The sequence below is a fragment of the Carcharodon carcharias genome, chromosome 17, assembly GCF_017639515.1.
Source record: "Carcharodon carcharias isolate sCarCar2 chromosome 17, sCarCar2.pri, whole genome shotgun sequence".
NCBI classification, from domain to species: Eukaryota; Metazoa; Chordata; class Chondrichthyes; order Lamniformes; family Lamnidae; genus Carcharodon; species Carcharodon carcharias.
Genome location: NC_054483.1, coordinates 28,470,686 through 28,482,836, shown reverse-complemented (window position 1 = coordinate 28,482,836; position 12,151 = coordinate 28,470,686). Strand labels below are relative to the sequence as shown.

The window sequence follows — 12,151 nt, the reverse complement described above, 5'->3', positions numbered from 1 at the left end:
ACATTATGTTCCAAGTTTTGGCAGCACAGGATGACTGAGTACGGTCAGTACACTGCCCACTGTGAACAGCCGAAGGGATGTGTTGTTCGATATGATCCTCCAGTCATTAGATCACATCCCATAGCACCTCAGTGTAACACACGAGTGCACTAATGTCTTAGACCAGTCGGTCAGTAGTAGGGTGTATAATGTAGCTTGGATGCATTCCAGGATGTCTTATTACTTGACATTCAACCACCACTCTCCCCCCCACTCCCTGCCCCATCCCTTGCCTCACCCTCCACTACCCCCCCACACCCCCAAACTCCTGCCATTGGTGACTTGATGTATCTTTGCTCGTGAGGCCCTGCCAACATCAATTGAAAAATCAGTAAAGATGGATTGATAGCATCCTGACATGAACAGTTGCATGAAGAGTGCTCACATTGGCAAGGTCCTGAAGACTAGCATGCATGGGCACAGCAAGCACAAGTCAGCATTTCAGGAATGTTATTGGTTGAACTGGCGAGCTTTAAAATTGGTTGTTGGTACATTGCGAGCATGCGAGACTTAACATGAAGGTTTATGGCCCTTTTAGTTGAAACGTTTGAACTGATTGATCTTCCTCCAAATTATGTCTCTCTTTCTCTTCTAAAGTGTTTGCTTGTGTCTGATACCCTGGGTCCTGAAGTCATTACTTAGTTATGCCGAAGTAAAAAGCACTTTGGTTTAGTTCTGCATCATGGAAAAATCATTTGCAAGAAGATTGCACAAACTATAAGTGCGACGTTTAAACTGAATGTTCCCGTCAAGAATTCCATGGGCTTGGCGGGGTTGGGGGTATGCTGTTTTACATCACACCCAGTATCGCTCTCCAGTGATCCAACTGTGGGCTGTAAAATCATTTATGGGCAGTTTAGATTAAACCCAATGCCAAATATCACTGTCAAAGAGATTACAATTCTGAATCAATACTTAAATAGTGAAAGCTTCACCATTTACTCCCCCAGCAGCCTTAGATATTGGCAGGGGATCAGGAACCCCCAAATTTTATGGTCTGGTCACACAGCTCATTCATTTTCTAGGCATGGACGAAATACGAGAACCACAAAAAGTATAGTGGGCATTATAAAAAAACTCTTTAAGGCCATAATTCTGTTGGATGAAAATGGAATTTGGCCTCTCTAGCCCTGTAGGGTTTGTTTTGTGTTTGACAGGAAGAGGTTGGACATCAACACCTTGGACAAGATTTTGTCCCATTGAGCTGTTGTGACCCGGAATGTGCTGCCAGAAAGGATGGTGGAGGCAGATCCAATAGTAGATTTCAAAAGACAAATGGATGAATACTTGAAAAGCTAAGATTTACAGGGCTATGAGGAAAAAGCAGGTGAGTTGGGCGAATTGGATCATTCTTTCAAAGAGCTAGCAAAGGCATGTTGGGCTGGCTGAATGGCCTCTTGGCCTGTAAGGTTCTCTGTTTATAACACAAAATTCGAGAAGGTTGGGAAAGCGCCTGAGAAATATTTGGTTGAGGTTTGCGTGAGCAAGTGATTGGTCGGGGGAACCCCAGTTGTTGTTCCCTGGTAAATGTAAAACCAACCACAGCTTTCACTAGGCACACTCTGAGTTCCCACTGGGAGTTTCCTTTTGAGAAAGACCTTTAAGTGCAACATTGCTGAATTCGTCTGCAACCACAACAACAACAGTTGGTATTTATATGGCACTTTCAACAGCACAATGGTTCACAGGAGCACTGCCAGTAAAATTCAATACCAAACCACAGATGGAGATATTGGGAAAGGAAACCACGATAATATGAGAGAAAACTGGTTAGAAATACAAAACTAGACAGTAAAAGCTTCATCAAGTATATCAAAAGGAAAGGAATAGCCGAAGTGAGCATTGGCCCCTAAGAGACCAAGGCTGGGGAATTAATAATGGGGAACAAGGAAGTGGCAGACACTTTGCACATGTCTTTTCTATCTGTCTTCACAGTGGAAGACACAAAAAACATCCCAAGAATAGTAGAAAATCAAGAGGCTAAAGAGAGAGAGGAACTGACTACAATCACTATCACTAGAGAAAAAGTACTGGGAAATCTAATGGGACTAAAGGCTGATAAGTTACCCAGACCCTGATAGCCTGCACCCAAGGGTCTCAAAAGAAGTGGTTGCACAGATACTCGATGCATTGTTTGCAATATCCCAAATTCCCTGGATTCTGGAAAGGTCCCAGCGGATTGGAAAATAGTGAATCTAGCACCTCTGTTGAAGAAAGGAGGGAGACAGAAAACAGGAAACTATGGGCCAGTTAGTCCAATGTATATCATCGGGAAAATTATAGAACCCACTATTAAGGAGGCAATAGCAGAACATGTAGAAAATCAAAATACAATCAGGCAGAGTCAACATGGTATTGTGAAAGGGAAATCGTGTTTGATAAATTTTGTCCAGTTCTTTGAGAATACTGGATAAAGGGACCCAATACTTGCAGGATATTTGGATTTCCAAAAGGCATTTGATAAGGTAACAACACAACCTACACAAGATAAGAGGTCATGGTGTTGGGGGTGATATATTCACATGGACAGAGGATTTGGCGACCGTATTGTCACCAAATTTACTGATGTTACAAAGATAGGTAGGAAAGCAAGTTGTGAGGAGGATACAAAGAGTCTGCAAAGGGATATAGATCGGTTAAATGAGTGGGGAAAAAAATTGGCGTTTGGAGTATAATGTGGGAAAATGTGAGGTTGGTAAACTTTGCAAGGAAGAATAGAGAGGCAGAATGTTATTTAAATGGAGAGAGACTGCAGAATGGTGCAGCACAGAGGGATCTGGATGTCCTTGTGCATGAATCACAAAAAGTTAGCATGCAGATACAGCAAGTAAGCAGGAAGGGAAATAAAATGTTGGTCTTTATTGTGAGGGGGATGGAGTATAAAAATAGGGAAGTATTACAACAACTGTACAGGGCATTGGTGAGACTCCATTTGGAGTACTGTGAAAAGTTTTGGTCTCTACTTAAGGAGGGATATATTCGCATTGGAGACAGCTCAGAGAAGGTTCACTTGGCTGATTCTTGGGATTAAGGGGTTGTTTTGTAAGGAAAGGTTGGGCAGGTTGGGCCTATACTCACAGGAGTTTAGAAGTATGAGAGGTGATCTTATTGAAACATATAAGATTCTGAGAGGCCTTGACAGCGTAGGTGCTGAGAGATGCAAGATGCGGGGGAACCTAGAACGAGGGAGCACAGTTTCAAAATAAGGGTCTCCCATTTAAGATGGATAGGAGGTGGAATTTCTTCTCTCAGAGGGTCGTTAGTCTCTGGAATTCTCTAAGCCAGAGAGCACTGGAGGCTGGGTCAATGAATAAATTCAGGCTGAGTTGGACAGATTTTTGATCTGCACGGGAGTCAAAGGTTACGGGAGGGGGAAAAGCATGAAAGTGGAATTAAGGGCACAAACAGATCAGACATGATTACATTGACAGGCAGAGCAGGCAAGATGGGCCGAATTTTGTTATGATCTTACGATATTATAAAACTTTCTCAAAGAGGTAGGTTTTAAGCAGCACATTAAAGGAGGAGCGAGAGAAAGAGAGGCAGAAAGGTAGAGAGGTTTAAGTGGGGAGTTCCAGAACTTGGGGCCCAGGTCGCTGAAACCATGGCCACCAATGGTGTAATGGTAATCAGGTGATGCACACGAGGCCAGAGTTGGAGCGTTATAGAAAGTGATTACAGAGATGGGGGTGGCCTAGACCATGGAGGGATTTGAAAGCAAGGACGAGAATTTTGAATTTCAGGCTTTGTTTAATGGGGAGCTAATGGTCGGTGAGCACAGCGTAGGGTTGTCAACCCTCCGGCAATGGCCGTGAGTCTACTGGAACTGGCATCAGTCTCTCAGTGGCCAAAGAAAGCAATGCGGGAGATATTAAACAAGTCCAGTCCATTATTCATCATCAGCAACCACCAAGGCGGGAAAGAAACTACAATACCTCATAATGCCTTGTGGAATTGCCATGCGGTGACATCACATCCAGTGCCGTGCTGTCCAATCAAACTCAAACCTTAAAGCAAAAAAATAGCCAGCAGGACTCCGATTGGCTGGGATTTTAGTAGGCTATGAAGGGGCTGGTGGGGTTTGAATTTCATTGAGACGTTGGGTGTGAGCAGCGAGCATCAGTCCGGGTGTGATTGGTGCGAGCGGGGCTTCTGAACACTTCACTTCATTAAAAAAAAACACAGAGATGGGGACACAGAAAAAATTAATTTCTCCTCAGTTTTAGCAGCTTTTAATATCCCTGTTGGAAACCATGGCGTCCGATCCTGCATCAAGCCCATTCAGAGTGAGTAAACCGCATTATGTTCCCTCTAAACTTTAATCATGATTCACCCTCACTGCAAAGTCGTCCCCTTTGCCGAATTAAACTTGGCTTGTTTTCCTCATTTGCACTCCCTTAGCAACACACTGTCCGCTTTCCATGACATCACTTCCACCGATATCTCCTGCAATATATCCAGCGAGAGTTGAGAGCCGGGCACTGGATGATGGAACTCGCAGGGTGTTAGGACATGCACAGCAGAGCTTAGCATAACCTCAATTTTACAGAGGGCAGACTTTGGGAGTGCGTCAGGATAGTCAGGTTGAGAGGTACCTAAGGTATGGACGAGGGTTTATGCAGCAGATGCGTCCAGGCAGGGGTGGAGTGGGGCGATGTTGCGGAAGGAGAAACAGGAGGTCTGAGTGTTGTTACAAACACGTGGTGGGAAGCTCAGGGTCAAATCCAACACAAGGCCAGGATTTTCCTGTGGTCGGGCGAGCCTGGGAGCAATCGGGAAACTGACCATTGCCCGCAATCAGACACTGACTGCCACGCGTGCTGGAGCGCTGCCAGGGTGGGGGGGTTGGCAGGTGGAGCGCGAGGGTGAAAGGTCACACATGCGCAGGGGTCCGTGCAGTAAAAGATCCCTGAGGCAGCTGAAGATTTTTAAAATAAAAAAATAAACGTATTAAAAATAATGGAAACGTGTCCCCTCATGTGGCTCTGTCGCATGAGCAGGGACATGTTAAATGTGAGTGTTAAAAGTTTAAAATTTTTTAAAAAATCACTGGTCGATACCTCATCACGCCCTTGGATGAGGTTTCGCCAAAACTGCAAAGGCCGCTTGGCCTATTCGCCCGCCTGACAACCGAATGGTTGGACGGGCAGTGGAAAATTTGAATCAATTACTTCGTTAAAGGCCTTAACAGGCTGCTTAATAGTTGGTGTGGGCGCACTGCCAACTCCAGTGCATGTCTGCCAATCGAAATATCGTGCGGGTACTCAGTGAGGTGGGGACACTTGTCCGATGTCGTCACATCTCATCTTGCGCTTGTTTGGGTCAGGCACACGCCCACCCAACGAGCCCAATATTCTGCCCCAAGGCTATAAACGGTCTGTCTTGTTCTCAGACAGTTCCAAGGACTTAGGGGTGAAGGCATGGAGTTTGCAGTGGCAGCTGAAGACAATGACTTTGCTCTTCCTAATATTGAGTTGGAGGAAATTTCTACTCATCTATTACTTGATTCCAGTTTCCTTTGCTTGATCACTATAAAACGACAGATTATTCCCACCGTTATTGGATCTCCTGTGGTGTCACTCACCGATGGTTTGATCGGCTCATGATGTGACGTTGCAAACCTTGCCTTGCTCCTTAAAGCCATGGGAGCTAACTCTGGCCCTGTTCTGAGATGAGTTAGTGATCAGAAATTTGCAACACAGCACAGAGAAAACAGAGCAGTCAGGCCAACAGGCCCAAGATGGTCTTTATGCTCCACATGAGTCTCCTCTCACTTCACTGCATCTCACCCTGTCAGTATATCATTCTGTTCCTTCCTCCCTCATCCAGCTACCCCCTAAATGTGTCTATACTGTTCACCTCAACTGTTCCCTGTACAGGTGAGTTGCACAATCTCACCAACCTCTGGGTAAAGAAGTTTCTCCTCACTTTCCCGATTGGATATATTGGTGACCAACTCCTATGTATGGACTCAGGTTCTGCTCTATCCCACAAGTGGAACCATCGTTCCTACATGGATTCTGTAAAAAGCCCTTTCATAATCCTGAAGACTTCCACCAGCTCATCCCTCTGTCTTCTTTTCGCACAGTATCAGGAGATTCCTTTATATTTGTAACAGACTGTGACATTACTGGCGGAGCACCATATTCAGGATTATTCTTAATCAGCTATGTGCAAGTTAGTTATGGTGAATCAGAGAATATGGTCTCTCTCTCTCTCTCTCTATCTTATCTGCCTGTCAAGTTAATGGTGCATTGTATTTCTTGTCTTCGCTTCTTGTCCACTTCAATCTCTGTTTCTCTTTGCCTTCTCTTTTGCTCTACCTTTGTCCTGGTTTTCTGTCTGTGCGCCTCTGCTACTTGCTGTTTCTCATTTACCTAGCAGATTCTGGGAAGGGAGCTGCTCTGTGTTGGCATTTAGTGGGAGTGGAAAAACTGGTAGGGAAACTGTAGTTACTTTCACATATCCTACTGCTTCACTCTATCCTTGCTGTGTCTCTACTGTCCTACCATTCCCTAGGCCTCACATATTTGCATGCATATCCCTTCCCCACTTCACTTCTCTCATGTGTCTGATCACTTTCCTTTCACATTTCCTTCTGAACTCCTCACTGTCCTGTCGGTGTTTCTGCCATTCATCCCTGCTTATTCTTCTTGTGGCTGCATCCCCACCCCTATCCCGCTTACTCCAGCATTTCCCACCCCACCATTCCTTCAACTGCACCCACACATCATGTCATTCTCATGGGTAACCCATTCCATGACCTGATCAACCTTTGTTCCCTCTCAACAACCTCATCCCCAATCCCACACCATTATATTCTTTCTAAAGGAAAAACTCCACTTCCTGATATCCCCCACCTGCCATACCTCCCTAGCCCACTTGTTATGATCTCGGTCAAGACGGGTAACCGTTTAAAAAAAATGAAATCTGAAATCCCACCTATTCACTGAAAGAATGAAGCCACAAGATTCCATGAATTAAATTTAAGAATTTTCAATGTACAAGAATCAAACAAAGCAAACACTAAATGCTATCTTGGGTAATAACCTACACTCTAAAACCCAGAATCAACAGAAGTTAAACAAGAATTAACAGGCAAATTACAGTTGATTATAACTATAAATTACACATCAAATTAAAGATGCAGCTAAGACAGATCTTACAAATTGGCTCGGCCGTCCATTGAGCAGATACGTCATCAATCTCGGTCACAAAATTCTTCAAAACTCTGCCTTCCTCATGAAGAGTTTCAGCTCCTCCTCTTCTCGGGTGTAGCCTGAACAGCAAGACAACAGCAGCACACAACCAACCCGAGTTCCACAGGCATGGTCTTCACCAAAAATGGCTCATGTTTGCAGAACCTCCTCAACTGTGCTCACGATGTTCTGGATGGTGTCGATCCATCAATGTCGTCTTTAAGTACCAGGAACAGCTCCAGCAGCTGTAATTTTGTTTGTGGGTCTAGCCTCTGTCTTCTTCTGCCTGCCTGTACTTCACTGGAGTCATCATCTGCTGAGATCTGATGACCCTGTGTCCTTTTATATGTTTCAACCAGTTTCAGGTCTCCCCAGAAGTTGTGCTTTCCGATCACTCAGAGTTTCCTTAAAAACCGGAAAGGTCAGTTTCCTTTACCGGTTCCCCTTTTCAGCTAGATCCTGTCTCAAAAAGTACAAGCTTTGAAACCACGGATTCCGTCACACACAGTTCTTTGACCAGATCCTTCTTCTCATCAGGGAAACGAGCCCAAAATCTAACGTACAGGAATGGAGCTGGGAGACGCAGTTCAGAGGAAAGGCAGCGCCACATGGTGTTGGGAGGCCTGAAAGGTAAGTAAAGAAACCTCTCCAAAACTTGCAGCTTTACAGCTACGCGTGTGGCTTCCAAGATGTTGCTTCAAACAAGAAGTGAGTGCTGCACACAGGAAATGAAGGCCAGAAGCAAGATTCTTTTAATAATCTGGAATTTGTGAAACTGATGCATTTGAATTAGAACCAAAGTTTAAGACTTTTAACTGTCCGGCAAATCAGATAATCCACACGTTGTTGCTTATCTCGTGTGTACCTTCTGAATGCTTCTTTAAGACCTGCGGCTGTGATCTTACATTTTCATTTGGGCACTGCACTGAAGGGTTTGCACGTTTTGCAGGGGGCAGTTTCGGAAAAAAACATTGCCCTCCTTTAAAGCGCTTACTGAAAATTCCATGCAGACTCTCCATTTTCCTGACCGCAAAATACAGACCACAAACCCTCAAGAGACCAAGCCCGAGAGAGGCAAGACCTTTTAAGAAGTATTTGTGTACAGTTGAGGGACATGTTATGAGTGACGTACCGTTCAGTGGCTTATCCAGAAGGTTCCATTGTTCACTGACAAGAGTGCAAATTAGACAGAGGGCAGAGTAGCTGACAGTGAGTGTAATACAACTTCTGCTTCAGTTACAATTGATTACGCACTTGATGACTTTTTATCTGGAGTCGGGAGAGTTTTATTGAAGGAAATAACTAGTTGCATATTATTGGCCCAATGATTTGTGTGGAATGTTCAATGGACCTGCAAGGTTAGCTTAGCAAGTAACACTTTCATCTCCAAATCAGCACGTTGTAGAGTTTTGACTCACTCCAAGACCTATCATAGAATCATAGTATGGTTGCAACACAGAAGGAGGCCATTTGGCCTTTGTGTCTGTGCTGGCTCAATGAAGGAGTGATTCACTTAGTGCCACTCCCATGCCTTCTCCATGTAGCCCTGCACATCTTCCTTTTCAGCTAATCATCCAACCTCCTCTTGAAATTCTTAATTGAACCTACCTCTACCACATTTTGATGGAGTGCATTGCAGATCAGAAGCACTCGTTGCATGAAAAGGTTTTTCCTTATGTTGCCACTGCTGCTTTTGCCAATTACTTTAAATCTGTGCCCTCTGGCTCCTGATCTTTTCATGAATGAGAACAGTTTCTCCATATCTACTCTGTCCAGACCCCTCATGTTTTTGATGACTACGAGCAAATCTCCTTTCAACCTTCTTTTCTCCAAGGAAAACAATCCCAACTTCTCCAGTCTATTCAGATAACTGAAGTTCCTCATCCCTGGAACCATTCTCATGAATCTTTTCTGCACTGTCTCCAATGCCTTCGCATCCTTCCTATAATGCGATACCCAGAATTGGATGCAATACTCCAGCTGAGGCTGAACCAGTGTTTTATACAAGTTTAACATAACTTATTTGCTTTTATAGTTTCTGCCCCTATTAATGAAGTCCAGAATACTGTGAGCTCTATAAACTGCTCTCTCAACCTATTCTCCCATCTTCAGTGATTTATGCTCGTTTACATACAGGTCCCTCTGCTCTTCCAACCCGGTTAGAATTGTACACTTTATATTGTCTCTCTCCATTATTCCTACCAAAATGAATCAGTAAAGACTTCACTGCATTAAATTACATTGTTACTTGTTTTCCCATTCCACCAACCTGTCTATATTCTTTTGAAGTTCTATACTATTGTCCTCACAGTTCACAATTCTTCCAAGTTCTATATCATCTATGAATTTTGAAATTGTCTGCTGTACACCAAGCTCCAGGCGATTGGTATAAGGAAGAGCAATGGGTCTGAACATCGACCACGAGGGAACTCAACCATAAGGCTTTGCCAGTCTGAGAAACAACTGCTCACCATGACTTTTTATTTGCTGTCACTCGGCCAATTTCTTATCCATGTTGCTGCTGTCCCTTTTATTCCATGAGTTCTAACTTCGCTCACAAGTCTGTGTGTGGCACTTTATCAAACGCCTTTTGGAAATCCATGCACACAACACTAATGGCATTACCCTCATCGACCCTCTCTGTTACCTCATCTAAAAATTCACGCAAGCTAGTTAAACATGATTTGCCCTTAGCAAATCTGTACTGGCTTTCTTTTGGCAGCCCACATTTGTGCAAGCGGCTATTATTTTGTTCTGAGTTATTGTATAAAAAAACACATCATGTTGGTCAAAACTGGAAGGCAATACAAAGGGAGTTCTGAAGTCTTGCTGATCAACACTGCAGGGCAGCATGAAAGGAGTGCTACAGTGCTGATGGTTCTCACCAGGGTGACTGGCTCTGGTGGGGATGAAAGAAGGGACTTTCTACTGGAGGGGTGGTGGTGGGGCATTGTTGGGAGGTGGGGTTTGCTAATGAGACTGGACGCCAGGACTCTCCCTACCCCCAGGACCCAGGTGCAGCTGCTCCCTTGCGGCTGAATGCCCGCATGTGTGGACTGTGCTGCAGACACCAAAGATGCTCAGGAAGCAGTGAGAGGAGACTGGGCAGTTTCTTCACTCACCGCCTGGAGGAATCCAGGCCAAAGGGTGTCCTGGGAAGCCCATGCCCGGGACACGAAACAGGAAGCCAATGTCTGGGACAATCCTGGAAAATCCAGAGTTTCCAAGAACTCCTTTGGGAGGAGCTCTTGTGACTCGGTTGGCAGTGCCTCCTACCTCCGAGCCAGAACCTCTGAGTCCAAGCTCCACTGCAGAACTTGTTGGCTCTGAAAGGAGTGTTTGCGAAGCAATTAAATAGGTCGGTAATTATCCTGCTGCTCATCCTTTCAACCCTTCCCCACTATTCGCCAAAGGAAAACAAAAGCGTATGAAGATACAAATGAGGGAAATTGAACTTAGTGACTCACAGAAATGTAGTCAGCTGAGTTCTGTACTGTAATTTCTACTTTGTGTCGGGAGATATAAAATGAGACTAGAGAGGAGCTGCAGGGAAGATCTGAAGAGATTATTTGGGTCTGGCTGCAGTCAATGGAAAGTGGAAGACCTTTACAAGATATAAATCAGTAGAAATATTACAAAGGATTGAGCAATACAACGCGTTTAATGAAGCACAAAGACTGGACAAGACCCTGTCATTTTGGAATTAAAACAGAAAACGCTGGAAAAACTCAACAGGCCTGGCAGCATCTGTGGAGATAGAGATGTTTCGAATCCATCTGACTCTTCTTCAGAGCTAAAGAGAAGTACAAACCTGATGGATTCTATACTGTTTCCGAGGGGGTGCAGCAGGTGCAGCAAAACACAAGGTCATGGATTGGCGGGAGCTCAGGAGTGACTGACAAAGATGTCATGGACACAATGCAAAGGAAGTGTTAATGCTGGCGTTAAAGACTAAGGAAGGTGCTGATAGTGGCATAAAGGTAAGATGGCAGAATGTGTTAACAGCAGAACAAGGGTCGGTGCTCTGTGCAAGCACAACATAGAAGCAAGTGACAGGTGGCCCTGTGGGGTGGGGGGAGGGGGGTGGGGGAAAGGTGTGTGAGGGGTGGTGGATGGGTGGTGGTGTTGGGAAAAAAGAATAAAAAATTTAAAAAGGGGTAAAGATGGAGGAGAGAGTTCATGATCTAAAATTGTTGAACTTAATATTCAGTCCGGAAGGCTGTAAAGTGCCTAGTCGGAAGATGAGGTGCTGTTCCTCCAGTTTGCGTTGAGCTTCACTGGAACAATGCAGCAAGCCAAGGATGGACATGTGGGCATGAGAGCAAGGTGGTATGTTGAAATGGCAAGCAACAGGGAGGTCTGGGTCATGCTTGCGGACAGACCGAAGGTGTTCTGCAAAGCGGTCACCCAGTCTGCATTTGGTCTCTCCAATGTAGAGGAGACCACATTGGGAGCAGCAAATGCAGTAGACTAAATTGAGGGAAGTGCAAGTGAAATGCTGCTTCACTCGAAAGGAGTGTTTGGGCCCTTGGACGGTGAGGAGGGGGGAAGTAAAGGGGCAGGTGTTGCACCTTCTGCGGTTGCATGGGAAGGTGCCGCGGGGAGGTTTTGAGGAGTTGGGGATGTTGGAGGAGTATTTTGGCTCTGGTTAAACAAATGACATGCAAAAACTTACATTTATGTAGTAGTACCTTTTGTGTCACAAAACATCTCAAGGAGCGTAATGAAAAAAAAAATTGACACCAAAAAACATAAGGCCACATGTCGTCAAAAATTGGTTAAAAAACATTTGTTTCAGGGAACATCTTAAAGAGGGAGAGAGAAAGAAGTGGAGAGGTTTAGGAAGGGAATTCCAGACCTTAAGGTCCAGGCAGCTGTGGGCACAGCCAACAATGGTGGAATGATTAAAACTG

General features: G+C 44.7%; 1 protein-coding gene across 2 annotated transcripts in view; it reads left to right on the top strand.

Moving 5' to 3' along the window:
- The window catches only part of LOC121290178 (GDNF family receptor alpha-2-like), a 255,039-nt gene that overhangs the window by 24,989 nt on the left and 217,899 nt on the right, over nucleotides 1–12,151 (top strand). Inside the window, exon 3 of one of the 2 annotated variants that reach the window (XM_041210434.1) lies at nucleotides 7,776–7,868. The exons of the other annotated variant lie outside the window; for it this stretch is intronic. Coding sequence (XP_041066368.1) covers nucleotides 7,776–7,868 — 93 coding nt within the window. The remainder of the gene's footprint in view (nucleotides 1–7,775; nucleotides 7,869–12,151) is intronic. 2 annotated transcript variants of the gene reach the window in all.